Genomic DNA, 18,407 nt, shown 5'->3' on the forward strand with positions numbered 1-18,407 from the left:
TGAGTCAAAAGAGGGAAACGAGGTCGATCCGAGTGGAGGCCCCAGTGCACGGAGCACCAGGGACAGAAAGGAGTCTGCGCCCCATAGCTGTGGCAGAGGTCCTGCCAGGTGTCCGTCTGCCTGCCCCACAGAGGGAGCAGGGCCAGCAGGTCTTCCCTAGGCTGCCTTTGTGGAGCTCACAGCCCAGGGGAGCACAAGAGGACAAGGACACGGGAGGGAAAGGAGAGAGTGGAAGAGGGGAAAGGCCGGCATGGGCCGTGCTTTCCGAGAGCCCAGGCTGGCCCCGTCCTTTTGCACGGGGTGCTGGGTTGCTCAGCCCCTCTGAAAGCAGCAAGCGCATGCTCTGTCGCCAGTGCGGTACCATCTTGTGGGTGCCTGGGGGCCTTCCCCAGGGCCATCGCCAGCAGCTTTAGCAGGGGAGACACCTCCTGCCGCAGAGGCGGCCGCCCAAGCCGGAGAGGCCAAAGCCCCCGGAGGAGATGGGCACTCCCTCAGAGCTGAGGATGCTGCCAACGGCAGCGGAGGTGGAGGATCCCACGGCGGTGCTCTGCGGGAAGGAGCTGAGGATGGGGCCGGGCAGGGTGACCACCACGGGGGAGGGCTGGATGACGACGGTGGAGTCCTGGCACTGCCTGACACAGGGCTCATTGCAGCTGTTGGCCAGCGGGGTCGGGCCGCAGGGCTGGCATGGCAGGCACTGGCTGTAGCAGGACATGTCTCGGGGCCGCAGGTGCACCTGGGAGAGAGGGCAGGGGGAAGCAGAGCAGGGGAGATGGGTGAGGAGCAGCCTGTCACCCCACCACGAGGGAGCCAAGGCACGAGCTGGAGACGAGAGTTGGAGGCTGTGTAGGGAGGCCCACAGGCTTCGCCTTCCCTCAGAAGAGCCCGCCGAGAGTGACCAAGCCCAGGGAGATCCCCACCTCCCCATAGCTGAGGACACACCGCAGCCAAGACCCAGCCATGACACACCTTCTGCTCCCTTCCCTCTCCCATGACAAGCAGTGCCAAGACCCCGCATGGGACAAAGGGGCAAGGATGCGCTGAGAAATCCCAAAGGAGGAGGAGGAGGCGGAGGAGAAAGGGCTTCAGACTCACCTTGTTCCAAGGAGGTGGAGGCGAGAGGAGTGGATGAGAGAGGGAGGAGAAGGGCCCGCTTTTATACTGCTCCTGCACCGCCCCAGGCGCACAGTCACTGCACGCGAGGCAGTAATTTTCCAACAGACTCACCTCCAGGAGTGGCAAACAAGACTCACTCAAAGCAAAATATCCTACTTAATGGCACAGGTTGTGCTTTGGTTTCCATCAACACTGCCATTTCATTTCCTCGTTTCTGACATGCCCACTAGGCCATGCAGGCTCCTTTCAAGTGCCGGGATGAGAAGCCCAAGGATTTCCAGTGCAGGAACGCAGCAGTACAGGCAGAAGACAACGAGTCCCAAGTGGAGCCCCGTGTTGTTGGATTCTTCCTCACTACCTGAGGGGTGTGTTGGGGCTCGGGACAACATCTTGTTCCTCCCACTCTCCTCACACCACCATGCACTTTGGCCGCGTGCTTTGGACTCTGACCAGCAAGAGACACAATGGCCTGCCCACTTTTCCAAACACATTGACCATCCTGCAATCCCCTCGAGCTGTGGGAGTGCCGGCAAGAAGGTCATGCTGAGAGCAACGGCCATTACGGCTTCCTGGAGCTGTGTACTTGGGTACAGCCCAGTGCTCAGAGCTCGTTTTCCCGGGCTGGGATGGAGCTGCCCTGGCCGCAGGGGAATTCAGCCCTGCGGGGGACACGGGCCTGCCGACAGCACGCACTCCCGACTTGGCCTCACACCAAAAGGCTGGCACACAGCCAATCCAAAATTAGAGTGTGACTCGCCACAGGTAGGGAGAGTCTGTCCCAGGAAGCTTGCCTACTGAAGGCATTCCCTTCCCCTCCTGGAACGCGTCCCAGCTGCCTCCATCTCTGCAGGGCAGGGAAGCGCATCGCCTCCTCGATGTAGTCTGAGAGCTGGTTTTGTACCCAGGGCCCTTCTGAGCACCTCCCCTCCCCGAGCATCCCCAGGCACGGCGCACTGCAGGGTCCTGCCAGCCCTCACTCCCTGGGCCGTTGGAAGAACTTTTCTTGCCTCCCCAACGGAGCTCGTTTGTGCTCCTGGCTGAGGAGGCCTCTGGGGCACGGGAGGGGAGGCGTGCTGAAGCCCTAATGCCAGGAGAAGATGTATCGCCTGGGACTCAGGGATGAGTCCCAGCCGGTGGGGAGATGTTTTCTGCAACCCTTTCTTTCCCTCCGCGGAGTATTCAGGAGAGCTCCTCACCACAGCCCCGTCTCCTTGGCCAGGAAGATGAGGCCTCTGCATCCGTTCCCTTCCACGCTCCCACTCTCTCCCCAGTGCTGACCCTGCCCCCGCGGGCAGATCTACCCGGAGGAGGTCTGTGGGCTCTAAGATCGTAGCATAGTTCTGTCCCCAGTCTGTACTGATGCAAGACGTTCTTCCTTTCCAGGTGCAGGACTTGCCATTTGTCTTCCTTGAATGCCATGAGGCTCCTGTGGGCCCATTCCTCCACCCCGTCTAGGTCTACCTGTACGGCAGCTCTGCCCTGGAGCACATCAGCTGGTATGTACGGGTCGCCTTTTCCCAGGCAGGCCTTGATTTGATGCCCACCCGCTGCTGCAAAGGCTCCCCCTCCTTCCTTCAACTCTTTCAGAGTCCACAGCGGCCTGGGAGACCTTGCAGGTGAAGACTGAGACAGAGAAGGCATTGACTCCCCACAGCCTGCTCTCTGTCCGCTCTTCAGGAAATCAGCTGCCCCACTCAGCAGCGGGCCCACATTTTCCTCCATCAGTCTTCAGCTGCTCTTGTAGGACTGGATGTTGCTCTTGACGCTTGTGGCCTGTTTCTCTCGATGCCCCTTGCAAGACTCAAAGCCAGACGAGCTTTGCTTTAATATTCTTTGCTCGCCTGTGTGGCCCTTTGCTGCACTCCGGGATGGCAGTGCGTCTCTCCTACCAAAGAGCCGCGAGCTCGACGCATTTCATGGCAGTTGTGGTCTCAGCAGTGCTGAGCAGTGAAGAGGGACCACCTTCCGCCATCTGATAGCAACCCTCTTCCTCATGCAGCCCAGGATGCTGTTGGATGCCGTTGCTGCAAGGGCGCAGGGCTGCCTCACGGTGTCCACCAGGACCCACGTCCTCAGCTGCAAAGCTCTTTTGCAGCCCATCGGCCCCAGCCTGTAGTGAGGTGCATGAGGTTCTTCCTCCCCCACTGCAGGACTTTGCACAAAGAGGTGTCTGCATTTCCCTTGGCTGAACCTCAGGACATTCCTGTCTGCCCATGTCTCCAGCCTCTCAACATCCCTCTGAACAGCAGAGGACAGCTGTCTGCTCGATCAACGCCCTCCTCCCCCAAGCTGCGTCTCATCTGCAGACTTGCTGAGGGTGTCAACCTCCCAACCCCGCAGGTCATTAAAAAAGGGCTTAAACAATACTCACCCTAGTCTGGATCCCTGCGGTGCACCAAGAGTGACTGGCCTCCGCCTGGAATTGGTGCCACTCATCACGACCCTTGGACACCAGCAGCCCTGCCAGATTTCAATCCCCTGCACTGCCCTCGTCCCCAGCCGGTATTTCATCAGTTGGCCTGTAAGGACGGTTACAGCAGACAGCATCAAAAGCCTTGGTTAGATGAGATGAACAACATTTGCTGCACTTCCCTCACCCACCGGAGCCAGGCACGTCACCAAAGGAGGCCGTGAGGTTGGTCAGGCCTGCTTTCCCCTCCATAAATCCATGCTGACCACTCACAATCCCCTTCTTGTCCTTTCATGTTCGGAAAAGGCTTCTGGCATGATTTGCTCCGTCACCTTTGCAGGGATCGAGGGGACGCTGACGGGCCTGTCATTCCCCGGCTCCTCCTTCGTGCCCTTCTTGAAGACAGGAGGCCCACTGCCTCTCTTCCAGTCCTCAGATGCATTCCGTGACTGCTGTGACTTTCAAAGGGAGTTGAGAGTGGCCTTGTAGGGACACCGTGTCACTCCAATCTGTTCAAATGTTCCCACACCTGATCCTCCTCTACTCTGAGTAAGTCTTCCCGGCTCCAGGCGTTCCGAGGAATGTCAGGAGCCCGAATTCTCAACAGCAAAACCTACCAGGAAAGACCAAGGCCAAGAACCCTTTGAGTATCTCCACCTTTCCTGTTATCTCCTCTCCTCAGGCAAGCTGCCCCGTTCAACGCTGGGGTTGCCTTTGCCCAAGCTTTGCTTTTGCTGACGACCTACCTGGAAGAAGACCTTCTTCTTCGCCTCCATGTGCTTTGCCGATTCAACGCCAGGTGGGCTTTGGCTTTCCTAACCCCAGCCCTCCATACTCAGGCAGCCTGGCAAACGTTCTCCCCAGAACAAACGGGCATCAAGAGGAAGGCAGACAAAACCATTGGCACAGCCTGGCTGCCCAGGGATGCAACGGCCGGTCACTGTTGCAGCGAGCTGAGAGACAGGGAGGAGAGAGAAGCACGTGGCACATCCTTAAAAAGAGGAGCCTTTGGGTGCTCTGCTGACGTGTGCGGTGCGGGGCAGTGCTGGGCCGCTTCCTGCAAAGGGAGTTGCAAACAAGCGCACTTCACTGCACCAAGCCAACACCCCCGGCCTGCATGGGACCCCTCCAGCACTTGGGACTCGTTGTCTTCTGCCCGCACGGACACGATTCTGCCTGGGATATCCTTTGGCCTCTCATCCCAGCACGTGAAAGGAGCCTGCATGGCAGACCAGGAATGTCAGAAATGAGGAAAGGAAATGGTAGCATTGACGGAAACCAAGACACAACCTGTGCCATTAAGTAGGATATTTTGCTTTGGAGGTGAGTCTGTTGGAAAATTGCTGCCTGCGTGCAGTGACTGTGCGCCTGGGGCAGTGCAGGAGCAGTATAAAAGCGGGCCCTTCTCCTCCCTCTCTCATCCACTCCTCTCGCCTCCACCTCCTTGGAACAAGGTGAGTCTGAAGCCCTTTCTCCTCCGCCTCCTCCTCCTCCTTTGGGATTTCTCAGTGCATCCTTGCCCCTTTGTCCCATGCAGGGTCTTGGCACTGCTTGTCATGGGAGAGGGAAGGGAGCAGAAGGTGTGTCATGGCTGGGTCTTGGCTGCGGTGTGTCCTCAGCTATGGGGAGGTGGGGATCTCCCTGGGCTTGGTCACTCTCGGCGGGGCTCTTCTGAGGGGAAGGCGAAGCCTGTGGGCCTCCCTACACAGCCTCCAACTCTCGTCTCCAGCTCGTGCCTTGGCTCCCTCGTGGTGGGGTGACAGGCTGCTCCTCACCCATCTCCCCTGCTCTGCTTCCCCCTGCCCTCTCTCCCAGGTGCACCTGCGGCCCCGAGACATGTCCTGCTACAACCAGTGCCTGCCATGCCAGCCCTGCGGCCCGACCCCGCTGGCCAACAGCTGCAATGAGCCCTGTGTCAGGCAGTGCCAGGACTCCACCGTCGTCATCCAGCCCTCCCCCGTGGTGGTCACCCTGCCCGGCCCCATCCTCAGCTCCTTCCCACAGAGCACCGCCGTGGGATCCTCCACCTCCGCTGCCGTTGGCAGCATCCTCAGCTCTGAGGGAGTGCCCATCTCCTCCGGGGGCTTTGGCCTCTCCGGCTTGGGCAGCCGCCTCTGCGGCAGGAGGTGTCTCCCCTGCTAAAGCTGCTGGCGATGGCCCTGGGGAAGGCCCCCAGGCACCCACAAGATGGTACCGCACTGGCGACAGAGCATGCGCTTGCTGCTTTCAGAGGGGCTGAGCAACCCCAGCACCCCGTGCAAAAGGACGGGGCCAGCCTGGGCTCTCGGAAAGCACGGCCCATGCCGGCCTTTCCCCTCGTCCACTCTCTCCTTTCCCTCCCGTGTCCTTGTTCTCTTGTGCTCCCCTGGGCTGTGAGCTCCACAAAGGCAGCCTACGGAAGACCTGCTGGCCCTGCTCCCTCTGTGGGGCAGGCAGACGGACACCTGGCAGGACCTCTGCCACAGCTATGGGGCGCAGACTCCTTTCTGCCTTGGTGCTCCCTGCACTGGGGCCTCCACTCGGATCGACCTCATTTCCCTCTTTTGACACATTAAAGTTCTGCTGCATCCCAGCCCATGCCTTTGTCTCGTCCTTTCCCCTGCAGACCCTCTCCCAAGATGCCCAGGGAGAGAGATGTGGCTCACGGGTGGTTCTGGGAGGGGCTGTTGGGGACGGTGTTGCTGTGATTGTCAACACACGTTTGCATTGAGTATGCTTAGTCGTGAATTGGGTGTACCCGCTCGTTACTAAACTTCTCTGCCTAGGTGGGCTATTCCGGGATAGATGACCCAACGTAGTTCAGTCACTACCATCGCTTTGATGTGCACGCCTTTTCTTTTTCCTTGGAAAGCTCAACATTGTGAAGCCAGTAGTCAGGAGGAGCAGGGATGAATGTGTTATTGACAAGGCAGAGGCAATACCTTCCCCGGAAAGCCTAGGGGAACCTCTCCTCACCACAGCACTGAGATTTAGAGTTGCGGGGTGAGGAGAAGACCAGCTGGAAAACAAAAGCCTGAGAACAGTAAGGGAACATACTGCCACAGCATCTTTGGGAAAACATTGTCCCAACAGCTGGGGTCCACAGGTCTTGTGGTCTTCTAGCTGCTGCAGCGATGCTTTTTGCACTCATTTGTTTCCTTCCACAGAGCATTCCAGAGAGCTCCTGCATACTGCCTGTCTCCTCGGCTGGGAAGATGAGCCCCTCCTCCTCATTCCTGGCCCTGTCCCCAATGGGCAGAAGCACAAAAAGGCGGTCCTGGGGCCATAGCATCATAGCATAATCACGTTGGAAAGGACCTCCAGAGGTCATCGGGCCCAACCCCTTGCTCCAAGATCAGTCAGCCATGAGCGTCCAAGGCGGGTGACTGCACAACCTCCCCAGGCAACCTGTGCCACTGCTGGACTCTCCTCTTGGTGAAGACCATTTTCCACCTATCGAGTCCAAACCTCTCATCCTTCAACGTGAGCCCAGTGTCTCTAGTCCTCCAGCCACGCACCGCCACAGTGTCGAGCCTGGATCTGTCTTCTGGGGGACCTCACCACAGCTACTCCAAAGCTGCTCTTAGGGCTCCCACCAAAGCCTTCTCTTCACGCTCAGCAAGCCCCGTGCCCACAGCCTCTTCTCCCCAACCAAGCGCTCCGGCTCCTCACCAGCCGGGACACCCTCTGCTGAACTCACGCCACTTGGTCAAGGTCTTTCTTGCGTTACGTCATTCTTGTATTAGAGCAGCACTCTAGATGCCATCAGGTGAGTGCTGAGCACAGTGGGATAGTCACCACCCTCTATCTCCTAGCTCAGGTCCTGCTCATATTGCCCAGGATGTTGAGGACAGTCCTTGGTGTCCAGGAACAGTGCTAGGAGTCGCACCTGTTTTGATGGCCTTACCGCAAAAGCACCTTTTCCTGGCCCTGCTTTTGGGCTGCTGCTTCTCAGAGGCTCAGGGATTCGTGGGGAGACAGGGCTGGTTGCTACCAAGCCAGCTGCCAAGCGGGGCACTGGGCGGACGTGTCTCTTCTTGTCCAGCTGTGCCCTGCAGCAGTTCAGCAGCTCCTCTTCCTCAGCTGCCAGTCTCTCTGCAGCCTTTGCTGCTGGTCACCGCACTGCTTTGGAGAGCTCCTGGACAGCCCTCCGAGACACTCAGCCTGCACCCGCTGCCTCTCTTCCTGCCCTATGTCTCTCCCTGCCTCCCCCTCTCCAGAAACTTTCCCAGGAAGCCCTGGGCGCAGACAGGGAAGGAGCAGGGCAAGGACCACATGCACTGCCTGGGGGCCTGTGTTGTGTGGTGACCAGCACTAAGCACCCACCAGCTGTTCTCTCGATCTGCTGTCTCAGTGGGATGGCGGCAGAATTGGAAGAGCAAGAGAGCAAAATACCACGGGGTCAGGATCAGGACACTCTAAGACGGGAAGGGAAAAAAGAGAAAAAGACGAGTGAGGGTGCAATCACCCACCACCTCGCACCAGCACACCGATGCCCAGCCGTTCTCCAAAGAACAGCTACTTTGGAAAGACTGCCCACAGTCTTTCAATTAACAATCATTGTGTTAACAACCACTGCAAAACCATCTCCAAAAACTCCCTATCAGAAGCACCCCGAGGAAACACCTCTCTCCCTGGGCATCTTGGCAGAGCGTCTGCACGGGAAAGGACGAGACAAAGGCATGGGCTGGGATGCAGCAGAACTTTAATGAGTCAAAAGAGGGAAACGAGGTCGATCCGAGTGGAGGCCCCAGTGCACGGAGCACCAGGGACAGAAAGGAGTCTGCGCCCCATAGCTGTGGCAGAGGTCCTGCCAGGTGTCCGTCTGCCTGCCCCACAGAGGGAGCAGGGCCAGCAGGTCTTCCCTAGGCTGCCTTTGTGGAGCTCACAGCCCAGGGGAGCACAAGAGAACAAGGACACGGGAGGGAAAGGAGAGAGTGGACGAGGGGAAAGGCCGGCATGGGCCGTGCTTTCCGAGAGCCCAGGCTGGCCCCGTCCTTTTGCACGGGGTGCTGGGGTTGCTCAGCCCCTCTGAAAGCAGCAAGCGCATGCTCTGTCGCCAGTGCGGTACCATCTTGTGGGTGCCTGGGGGCCTTCCCCAGGGCCATCGCCAGCAGCTTTAGCAGGGGAGACACCTCCTGCCGCAGAGGCTGCCGCCCAAGCCGGAGAAGCCAAAGCCCCCGGAGGAGATGGGCACTCCCTCAGAGCTGAGGATGCTGCCAACGGCAGCGGAGGTGGAGGATCCCACGGCGGTGCTCTGTGGGAAGGAGCTGAGGATGGGGCCGGGCAGGGTCACCACCACAGCAGGGGGCTGGATGGCGATGGTGGAGTCCTGGCACTGCCTGACACAGGGCTCATTGCAGCTGTTGGCCAGCGGGGTCGGGCCGCAGGGCTGGCATGGCAGGCACTGGCTGTAGCAGGACATGTCTCGGGGCCGCAGGTGCACCTGGGAGAGAGGGCAGGGGGAAGCAGAGCAGGGGAGATGGGTGAGGAGCAGCCTGTCACCCCACCACGAGGGAGCCAAGGCACGAGCTGGAGACGAGAGTTGGAGGCTGTGTAGGGAGGCCCACAGGCTTCGCCTGCCCCTCAGAAGAGCCCCGCCGAGAGTGACCAAGCCCAGGGAGATCCCCACCTCCCCATAGCTGAGGACACACCGCAGCCAAGACCCAGCCATGACACACCTTCTGCTCCCTTTCCTCTCCCATGACAAGCAGTGCCAAGACCCTGCATGGGACAAAGGGGCAAGGATGCACTGAGAAATCCCAAAGGAGGAGGAGGAGGCGGAGGAGAAAGGGCTTCAGACTCACCTTGTTCCAAGGAGGTGGAGGCGAGAGGAGTGGATGAGAGAGGGAGGAGAAGGGCCCGCTTTTATACTGCTCCTGCACCGCCCCAGGCGCACAGTCACTGCACGCAGGCGGTAATTTTCCAACAGACTCACCTCCAGGAGTTGCAAACAAGACTCACTCAAAGCAAAATATCCTACTTAATGGCACAGGTTGTGCTTTGGTTTTCATCAACACTGCCATTTCATTTCCTCGTTTCTGACATGCCCACTAGGCCATGCAGGCTCCTTTCAAGTGCCGGGATGAGAAGCCCAAGGATTTCCAGTGCAGGAACGCAGCAGTACAGGCAGAAGACAACGAGTCCCAAGTGGAGCCCCGTGTTGTTGGATTCTTCCTCACTACCTGAGGGGTGTGTTGGGGCTCGGGACAACATCTTGTTCCTCCCACTCTCCTCACACCACCATGCACTTTGGCCGCGTGCTTTGGACTCTGACCAGCAAGAGACACAATGGCCTGCCCACTTTTCCAAACACATTGACCATCCTGCAATCCCCTCGAGCTGTGGGAGTGCCGGCAAGAAGGTCATGCTGAGAGCAACGGCCATTACGGCTTCCTGGAGCTGTGTACTTGGGTACAGCCCAGTGCTCAGAGCTCGTTTTCCCGGGGCTGGGATGGAGCTGCCCTGGCCGCAGGGGAATTCAGCCCTGCGGGGGACACGGGCCTGCCGACAGCACGCACTCCCGACTTGGCCTCACACCAAAAGGCTGGCACACAGCCAATCCAAAATTAGAGTGTGACTCGCCACAGGTAGGGAGAGTCTGTCCCAGGAAGCTTGCCTACTGAAGGCATTCCCTTCCCCTCCTGGAACGCGTCCCAGCTGCCTCCATCTCTGCAGGGCAGGGAAGCGCATCGCCTCCTCGATGTAGTCTGAGAGCTGGTTTTGTACCCAGGGCCCTTCTGAGCACCTCCCCTCCCCGAGCATCCCCAGGCACGGCGCACTGCAGGGTTCTGCCAGCCCTCACTCCCTGGGCCGTTGGAAGAACTTTTCTTGCCTCCCCAACGGAGCTCGTTTGTGCTCCTGGCTGAGGAGGCCTCTGGGGCACGGGAGGGGAGGCGTGCTGAAGCCCTAATGCCAGGAGAAGATGTATCGCCTGGGACTCAGGGATGAGTCCCAGCCGGCGGGGAGATGTTTTCTGCAACCCTTTCTTTCCCTCCGCGGAGTATTCAGGAGAGCTCCTCACCACAGCCCCGTCTCCTTGGCCAGGAAGATGAGGCCTCTGCATCCGTTCCCTTCCACGCTCCCACTCTCTCCCCAGTGCTGACCCTGCCCCCGCGGGCAGATCTACCCGGAGGAGGTCTGTGGGCTCTAAGATCGTAGCATAGTTCTGTCCCCAGTCTGTACTGATGCAAGACGTTCTTCCTTTCCAGGTGCAGGACTTGCCATTTGTCTTCCTTGAATGCCATGAGGCTCCTGTGGGCCCATTCCTCCACCCCGTCTAGGTCTACCTGTACGGCAGCTCTGCCCTGGAGCATATCAGCTGGTATGTACGGGTCGCCTTTTCCCAGGCAGGCCTTGATTTGATGCCCACCCGCTGCTGCAAAGGCTCCCCCTCCTTCCTTCAACTCTTTCAGAGTCCACAGCGGCCTGGGAGACCTTGCAGGTGAAGACTGAGACAGAGAAGGCATTGACTCCCCACAGCCTGCTCTCTGTCCGCTCTTCAGGAAATCAGCTGCCCCACTCAGCAGCGGGCCCACATTTTCCTCCATCAGTCTTCAGCTGCTCTTGTAGGACTGGATGTTGCTCTTGACGCTTGTGGCCTGTTTCTCTCGATGCCCCTTGCAAGACTCAAAGCCAGACGAGCTTTGCTTTAATATTCTTTGCTCGCCTGTGTGGCCCTTTGCTGCACTCCGGGATGGCAGTGCGTCTCTCCTACCGAAGAGCCGCGAGCTCGACGCATTTCATGGCAGTTGTGGTCTCAGCAGTGCTGAGCAGTGAAGAGGGACCACCTTCCGCCATCTGATAGCAACCCTCTTCCTCATGCAGCCCAGGATGCTGTTGGATGCCGTTGCTGCAAGGGCGCAGGGCTGCCTCACGGTGTCCACCAGGACCCACGTCCTCAGCTGCAAAGCTCTTTTGCAGCCCATCGGCCCCAGCCTGTAGTGAGGTGCATGAGGTTCTTCCTCCCCCACTGCAGGACTTTGCACAAAGAGGTGTCTGCATTTCCCTTGGCTGAACCTCAGGACATTCCTGTCTGCCCATGTCTCCAGCCTCTCAACATCCCTCTGAACAGCAGAGGACAGCTGTCTGCTCGATCAACGCCCTCCTCCCCCAAGCTGCGTCTCATCTGCAGACTTGCTGAGGGTGTCAACCTCCCAACCCCGCAGGTCATTAAAAAAGGGCTTAAACAATACTCACCCTAGTCTGGATCCCTGCGGTGCACCAAGAGTGACTGGCCTCCGCCTGGAATTGGTGCCACTCATCACGACCCTTGGACACCAGCAGCCCTGCCAGATTTCAATCCCCTGCACTGCCCTCGTCCCCAGCCGGTATTTCATCAGTTGGCCTGTAAGGACGGTTACAGCAGACAGCATCAAAAGCCTTGGTTAGATGAGATGAACAACATTTGCTGCACTTCCCTCACCCACCGGAGCCAGGCACGTCACCAAAGGAGGCCGTGAGGTTGGTCAGGCCTGCATTCCCCTCCATAAATCCATGCTGACCACTCACAATCCCCTTCTTGTCCTTTCATGTTCGGAAAAGGCTTCTGGCATGATTTGCTCCGTCACCTTTGCAGGGATCGAGGGGACGCTGACGGGCCTGTCATTCCCCGGCTCCTCCTTCGTGCCCTTCTTGAAGACAGGAGGCCCACTGCCTCTCTTCCAGTCCTCAGATGCATTCCGTGACTGCTGTGACTTTCAAAGGGAGTTGAGAGTGGCCTTGTAGGGACACCGTGTCACTCCAATCTGTTCAAATGTTCCCACACCTGATCCTCCTCTACTCTGAGTAAGTCTTCCCGGCTCCAGGCGTTCCGAGGAATGTCAGGAGCCCGAATTCTCAACAGCAAAACCTACCAGGAAAGACCAAGGCCAAGAACCCTTTGAGTATCTCCACCTTTCCTGTTATCTCCTCTCCTCAGGCAAGCTGCCCCGTTCAACGCTGGGGTTGCCTTTGCCCAAGCTTTGCTTTTGCTGACGACCTACCTGGAAGAAGACCTTCTTCTTCACCTCCATGTGCTTTGCCGATTCAACGCCAGGTGGGCTTTGGCTTTCCTAACCCCAGCCCTCCATACTCAGGCAGCCTGGCAAACGTTCTCCCCAGAACAAACGGGCATCAAGAGGAAGGCAGACAAAACCATTGGCACAGCCTGGCTGCCCAGGGATGCAACGGCCGGTCACTGTTGCAGCGAGCTGAGAGACAGGGAGGAGAGAGAAGCACGTGGCACATCCTTAAAAAGAGGAGCCTTTGGGTGCTCTGCTGACGTGTGCGGTGCGGGGCAGTGCTGGGCCGCTTCCTGCAAAGGGAGTTGCAAACAAGCGCACTTCACTGCACCAAGCCAACACCCCCGGCCTGCATGGGACCCCTCCAGCACTTGGGACTCGTTGTCTTCTGCCCGCACGGACACGATTCTGCCTGGGATATCCTTTGGCCTCTCATCCCAGCACGTGAAAGGAGCCTGCATGGCAGACCAGGAATGTCAGAAATGAGGAAAGGAAATGGTAGCATTGACGGAAACCAAGACACAACCTGTGCCATTAAGTAGGATATTTTGCTTTGGAGGTGAGTCTGTTGGAAAATTGCTGCCTGCGTGCAGTGACTGTGTGCCTGGGGCAGTGCAGGAGCAGTATAAAAGCGGGCCCTTCTCCTCCCTCTCTCATCCACTCCTCTCGCCTCCACCTCCTTGGAACAAGGTGAGTCTGAAGCCCTTTCTCCTCCGCCTCCTCCTCCTCCTTTGGGATTTCTCAGTGCATCCTTGCCCCTTTGTCCCATGCAGGGTCTTGGCACTGCTTGTCATGGGTGAGGGAAGGGAGCAGAAGGTGTGTCATGGCTGGGTCTTGGCTGCGGTGTGTCCTCAGCTATGGGGAGGTGGGGATCTCCCTGGGCTTGGTCACTCTCGGCGGGGCTCTTCTGAGGGGCAGGCAAAGCCTGTGGGCCTCCCTACACAGCCTCCAACTCTCGTCTCCAGCTCGTGCCTTGGCTCCCTCGTGGTGGGGTGACAGGCTGCTCCTCACCCATCTCCCCTGCTCTGCTTCCCCCTGCCCTCTCTCCCAGGTGCACCTGCGGCCCCGAGACATGTCCTGCTACAACCAGTGCCTGCCATGCCAGCCCTGTGGCCCGACCCCGCTGGCCAACAGCTGCAATGAGCCCTGTGTCAGGCAGTGCCAGGACTCCACCGTCGTCATCCAGCCCTCCCCCGTGGTGGTCACCCTGCCCGGCCCCATCCTCAGCTCCTTCCCACAGAGCACCGCCGTGGGATCCTCCACCTCCGCTGCCGTTGGCAGCATCCTCAGCTCTGAGGGAGTGCCCATCTCCTCCGGGGGCTTTGGCCTCTCCGGCTTGGGCAGCCGCCTCTGCGGCAGGAGGTGTCTCCCCTGCTAAAGCTGCTGGCGATGGCCCTGGGGAAGGCCCCCAGGCACCCACAAGATGGTACCGCACTGGCGACAGAGCATGCGCTTGCTGCTTTCAGAGGGGCTGAGCAACCCCAGCACCCCGTGCAAAAGGACGGGGCCAGCCTGGGCTCTCGGAAAGCACGGCCCATGCCGGCCTTTCCCCTCGTCCACTCTCTCCTTTCCCTCCCGTGTCCTTGTTCTCTTGTGCTCCCCTGGGCTGTGAGCTCCACAAAGGCAGCCTACGGAAGACCTGCTGGCCCTGCTCCCTCTGTGGGGCAGGCAGACGGACACCTGGCAGGACCTCTGCCACAGCTATGGGGCGCAGACTCCTTTCTGCCTTGGTGCTCCCTGCACTGGGGCCTCCACTCGGATCGACCTCATTTCCCTCTTTTGACACATTAAAGTTCTGCTGCATCCCAGCCCATGCCTTTGTCTCGTCCTTTCCCCTGCAGACCCTCTCCCAAGATGCCCAGGGAGAGAGATGTGGCTCACGGGTGGTTCTGGGAGGGGCTGTTGGGGACGGTGTTGCTGTGATTGTCAACACACGTTTGCATTGAGTATGCTTAGTCGTGAATTGGGTGTACCCGCTCGTTACTAAACTTCTCTGCCTAGGTGGGCTATTCCGGGATAGATGACCCAACGTAGTTCAGTCACTACCATCGCTTTGATGTGCACGCCTTTTCTTTTTCCTTGGAAAGCTCAACATTGTGAAGCCAGTAGTCAGGAGGAGCAGGGATGAATGTGTTATTGACAAGGCAGAGGCAATACCTTCCCCGGAAAGCCTAGGGGAACCTCTCCTCACCACAGCACTGAGATTTAGAGTTGCGGGGTGAGGAGAAGACCAGCTGGAAAACAAAAGCCTGAGAACAGTAAGGGAACATACTGCCACAGCATCTTTGGGAAAACATTGTCCCAACAGCTGGGGTCCACAGGTCTTGTGGTCTTCTAGCTGCTGCAGCGATGCTTTTTGCACTCATTTGTTTCCTTCCACAGAGCATTCCAGAGAGCTCCTGCATACTGCCTGTCTCCTCGGCTGGGAAGATGAGCCCCTCCTCCTCATTCCTGGCCCTGTCCCCAATGGGCAGAAGCACAAAAAGGCGGTCCTGGGGCCATAGCATCATAGCATAATCACGTTGGAAAGGACCTCCAGAGGTCATCGGGCCCAACCCCTTGCTCCAAGATCAGTCAGCCATGAGCGTCCAAGGCGGGTGACTGCACAACCTCCCCAGGCAACCTGTGCCACTGCTGGACTCTCCTCTTGGTGAAGACCATTTTCCACCTATCGAGTCCAAACCTCTCATCCTTCAACGTGAGCCCAGTGTCTCTAGTCCTCCAGCCACGCACCGCCACAGTGTCGAGCCTGGATCTGTCTTCTGGGGGACCTCACCACAGCTACTCCAAAGCTGCTCTTAGGGCTCCCACCAAAGCCTTCTCTTCACGCTCAGCAAGCCCCGTGCCCACAGCCTCTTCTCCCCAACCAAGCGCTCCGGCTCCTCACCAGCCGGGACACCCTCTGCTGAACTCACGCCACTTGGTCAAGGTCTTTCTTGCGTTACGTCATTCTTGTATTAGAGCAGCACTCTAGATGCCATCAGGTGAGTGCTGAGCACAGTGGGATAGTCACCACCCTCTATCTCCTAGCTCAGGTCCTGCTCATATTGCCCAGGATGTTGAGGACAGTCCTTGGTGTCCAGGAACAGTGCTAGGAGTCGCACCTGTTTTGATGGCCTTACCGCAAAAGCACCTTTTCCTGGCCCTGCTTTTGGGCTGCTGCTTCTCAGAGGCTCAGGGATTCGTGGGGAGACAGGGCTGGTTGCTACCAAGCCAGCTGCCAAGCGGGGCACTGGGCGGACGTGTCTCTTCTTGTCCAGCTGTGCCCTGCAGCAGTTCAGCAGCTCCTCTTCCTCAGCTGCCAGTCTCTCTGCAGCCTTTGCTGCTGGTCACCGCACTGCTTTGGAGAGCTCCTGGACAGCCCTCCGAGACACTCAGCCTGCACCCGCTGCCTCTCTTCCTGCCCTATGTCTCTCCCTGCCTCCCCCTCTCCAGAAACTTTCCCAGGAAGCCCTGGGCGCAGACAGGGAAGGAGCAGGGCAAGGACCACATGCACTGCCTGGGGGCCTGTGTTGTGTGGTGACCAGCACTAAGCACCCACCAGCTGTTCTCTCGATCTGCTGTCTCAGTGGGATGGCGGCAGAATTGGAAGAGCAAGAGAGCAAAATACCACGGGGTCAGGATCAGGACACTCTAAGACGGGAAGGGAAAAAAGAGAAAAAGACGAGTGAGGGTGCAATCACCCACCACCTCGCACCAGCACACCGATGCCCAGCCGTTCTCCAAAGAACAGCTACTTTGGAAAGACTGCCCACAGTCTTTCAATTAACAATCATTGTGTTAACAACCACTGCAAAACCATCTCCAAAACTCCCTATCAGAAGCACCCCGAGGAAACACCTCTCTCCCTGGGCATCTTGGCAGAGCGTCTGCACGGGAAAGGACGAGACAAAGGCATGGGCTGGGATGCAGCAGAACTTTAATGAGTCAAAAGAGGGAAACGAGGTCGATCCGAGTGGAGGCCCCAGTGCACGGAGCACCAGGGACAGAAAGGAGTCTGCGCCCCATAGCTGTGGCAGAGGTCCTGCCAGGTGTCCGTCTGCCTGCCCCACAGAGGGAGCAGGGCCAGCAGGTCTTCCCTAGGCTGCCTTTGTGGAGCTCACAGCCCAGGGGAGCACAAGAGAACAAGGACACGGGAGGGAAAGGAGAGAGTGGACGAGGGGAAAGGCCGGCATGGGCCGTGCTTTCCGAGAGCCCAGGCTGGCCCCGTCCTTTTGCACGGGGTGCTGGGGTTGCTCAGCCCCTCTGAAAGCAGCAAGCGCATGCTCTGTCGCCAGTGCGGTACCATCTTGTGGGTGCCTGGGGGCCTTCCCCAGGGCCATCGCCAGCAGCTTTAGCAGGGGAGACACCTCCTGCCGCAGAGGCTGCCGCCCAAGCCGGAGAAGCCAAAGCCCCCGGAGGAGATGGGCACTCCCTCAGAGCTGAGGATGCTGCCAACGGCAGCGGAGGTGGAGGATCCCACGGCGGTGCTCTGTGGGAAGGAGCTGAGGATGGGGCCGGGCAGGGTCACCACCACAGCAGGGGGCTGGATGGCGATGGTGGAGTCCTGGCACTGCCTGACACAGGGCTCATTGCAGCTGTTGGCCAGCGGGGTCGGGCCGCAGGGCTGGCATGGCAGGCACTGGCTGTAGCAGGACATGTCTCGGGGCCGCAGGTGCACCTGGGAGAGAGGGCAGGGGGAAGCAGAGCAGGGGAGATGGGTGAGGAGCAGCCTGTCACCCCACCACGAGGGAGCCAAGGCACGAGCTGGAGACGAGAGTTGGAGGCTGTGTAGGGAGGCCCACAGGCTTCGCCTGCCCCTCAGAAGAGCCCCGCCGAGAGTGACCAAGCCCAGGGAGATCCCCACCTCCCCATAGCTGAGGACACACCGCAGCCAAGACCCAGCCATGACACACCTTCTGCTCCCTTCCCTCTCCCATGACAAGCAGTGCCAAGACCCTGCATGGGACAAAGGGGCAAGGATGCACTGAGAAATCCCAAAGGAGGAGGAGGAGGCGGAGGAGAAAGGGCTTCAGACTCACCTTGTTCCAAGGAGGTGGAGGCGAGAGGAGTGGATGAGAGAGGGAGGAGAAGGGCCGCTTTTATACTGCTCCTGCACCGCCCCAGGCGCACAGTCACTGCACGCAGGCGGTAATTTTCCAACAGACTCACCTCCAGGAGTTGCAAACAAGACTCACTCAAAGCAAAATATCCTACTTAATGGCACAGGTTGTGCTTTGGTTTTCATCAACACTGCCATTTCATTTCCTCGTTTCTGACATGCCCACTAGGCCATGCAGGCTCCTTTCAAGTGCCGGGATGAGAAGCCCAAGGATTTCCAGTGCAGGAACGCAGCAGTACAGGCAGAAGACAACGAGTCCCAAGTGGAGCCCCGTGTTGTTGGATTCTTCCTCACTACCTGAGGGGTGTGTTGGGGCTCGGGACAACATCTTGTTCCTCCCACTCTCCTCACACCACCATGCACTTTGGCCGCGTGCTTTGGACTCTGACCAGCAAGAGACACAATGGCCTGCCCACTTTTCCAAACACATTGACCATCCTGCAATCCCCTCGAGCTGTGGGAGTGCCGGCAAGAAGGTCATGCTGAGAGCAACGGCCATTACGGCTTCCTGGAGCTGTGTACTTGGGTACAGCCCAGTGCTCAGAGCTCGTTTTCCCGGGGCTGGGATGGAGCTGCCCTGGCCGCAGGGGAATTCAGCCCTGCGGGGGACACGGGCCTGCCGACAGCACGCACTCCCGACTTGGCCTCACACCAAAAGGCTGGCACACAGCCAATCCAAAATTAGAGTGTGACTCGCCACAGGTAGGGAGAGTCTGTCCCAGGAAGCTTGCCTACTGAAGGCATTCCCTTCCCCTCCTGGAACGCGTCCCAGCTGCCTCCATCTCTGCAGGGCAGGGAA

General features: G+C 58.8%; 5 protein-coding genes across 5 annotated transcripts; 2 read left to right on the forward strand and 3 right to left on the reverse strand.

The window, feature by feature from the left end:
• Positions 1-409: 409 nt before the first annotated feature.
• Positions 410-4,302, reverse strand: LOC127026741 (feather beta keratin-like). Its single transcript, XM_050912052.1, has 4 exons — positions 4,273-4,302; positions 4,056-4,139; positions 1,096-1,167; positions 410-736 (listed from the first exon to the last, which is right to left on the reverse strand). The coding sequence occupies exons 1-4, from the start codon at positions 4,300-4,302 to the stop codon at positions 410-412; spliced, it is 513 nt and encodes a 170-aa protein (XP_050768009.1).
• LOC127026742 (feather keratin 1-like) lies at positions 4,301-5,668 on the forward strand. The gene is made up of 3 exons (XM_050912053.1): positions 4,301-4,325; positions 4,904-4,980; positions 5,342-5,668. The coding sequence occupies exons 1-3, from the start codon at positions 4,301-4,303 to the stop codon at positions 5,666-5,668; spliced, it is 429 nt and encodes a 142-aa protein (XP_050768010.1).
• Positions 5,669-8,624: 2,956 nt separating this feature from the next.
• Positions 8,625-12,519, reverse strand: LOC127026743 (feather keratin 1-like). The gene is made up of 4 exons (XM_050912054.1): positions 12,490-12,519; positions 12,273-12,356; positions 9,313-9,384; positions 8,625-8,951 (listed from the first exon to the last, which is right to left on the reverse strand). The coding sequence occupies exons 1-4, from the start codon at positions 12,517-12,519 to the stop codon at positions 8,625-8,627; spliced, it is 513 nt and encodes a 170-aa protein (XP_050768011.1).
• Positions 12,520-13,002: 483 nt separating this feature from the next.
• Positions 13,003-13,885, forward strand: LOC127026744 (feather keratin 1-like). The gene is made up of 2 exons (XM_050912055.1): positions 13,003-13,197; positions 13,559-13,885. Exons 1-2 carry the CDS (start codon positions 13,003-13,005, stop codon positions 13,883-13,885), a joined length of 522 nt encoding a protein of 173 aa, XP_050768012.1.
• Positions 13,886-16,840: 2,955 nt separating this feature from the next.
• LOC127026390 (feather keratin 1-like) lies at positions 16,841-17,573 on the reverse strand. Its single transcript, XM_050911610.1, has 2 exons — positions 17,529-17,573; positions 16,841-17,167 (listed from the first exon to the last, which is right to left on the reverse strand). Exon 2 carries the CDS (start codon positions 17,144-17,146, stop codon positions 16,841-16,843), a length of 306 nt encoding a protein of 101 aa, XP_050767567.1. The 5' UTR covers positions 17,147-17,167; positions 17,529-17,573.
• Positions 17,574-18,407: the final 834 nt, after the last annotated feature.

Source organism: Gymnogyps californianus, chromosome 28 (genome assembly GCF_018139145.2).
Source record: "Gymnogyps californianus isolate 813 chromosome 28, ASM1813914v2, whole genome shotgun sequence".
Taxonomy (NCBI): Eukaryota; Metazoa; Chordata; class Aves; order Accipitriformes; family Cathartidae; genus Gymnogyps; species Gymnogyps californianus.

Bases quoted from the DNA above. Each gene is read 5' to 3' on its own strand.
- LOC127026743 (XM_050912054.1), bottom strand. From the start codon at position 12,519: ATGGAGGTGAAGAAGAAGGTCTTCTTCCAG. The intron at 12,357-12,489 runs GTAGGTCGTCAG...CTTTCCTGGTAG, and splicing joins AGAAGAAGGTCTTCTTCCAG to GTTTTGCTGTTGAGAATTCG. The intron at 9,385-12,272 runs GTGTGGGAACAT...GGGGCGGTGCAG, and splicing joins TCAGAGTAGAGGAGGATCAG to GAGCAGTATAAAAGCGGGCC.
- LOC127026390 (XM_050911610.1), bottom strand. From the start codon at position 17,146: ATGTCCTGCTACAGCCAGTGCCTGCCATGCCAGCCCTGCGGCCCGACC.
- LOC127026742 (XM_050912053.1), top strand. From the start codon at position 4,301: ATGTGCTTTGCCGATTCAACGCCAG. The intron at 4,326-4,903 runs GTGGGCTTTGGC...CGCCTGGGGCAG, and splicing joins CTTTGCCGATTCAACGCCAG to TGCAGGAGCAGTATAAAAGC. The intron at 4,981-5,341 runs GTGAGTCTGAAG...CCTCTCTCCCAG, and splicing joins CTCCACCTCCTTGGAACAAG to GTGCACCTGCGGCCCCGAGA.
- LOC127026741 (XM_050912052.1), bottom strand. From the start codon at position 4,302: ATGGAGGCGAAGAAGAAGGTCTTCTTCCAG. The intron at 4,140-4,272 runs GTAGGTCGTCAG...CTTTCCTGGTAG, and splicing joins AGAAGAAGGTCTTCTTCCAG to GTTTTGCTGTTGAGAATTCG. The intron at 737-1,095 runs GTGAGTCTGAAG...CCTCTCTCCCAG, and splicing joins CTCCACCTCCTTGGAACAAG to GTGCACCTGCGGCCCCGAGA.
- LOC127026744 (XM_050912055.1), top strand. From the start codon at position 13,003: ATGGTAGCATTGACGGAAACCAAGACACAACCTGTGCCATTAAGTAGG. The intron at 13,198-13,558 runs GTGAGTCTGAAG...CCTCTCTCCCAG, and splicing joins CTCCACCTCCTTGGAACAAG to GTGCACCTGCGGCCCCGAGA.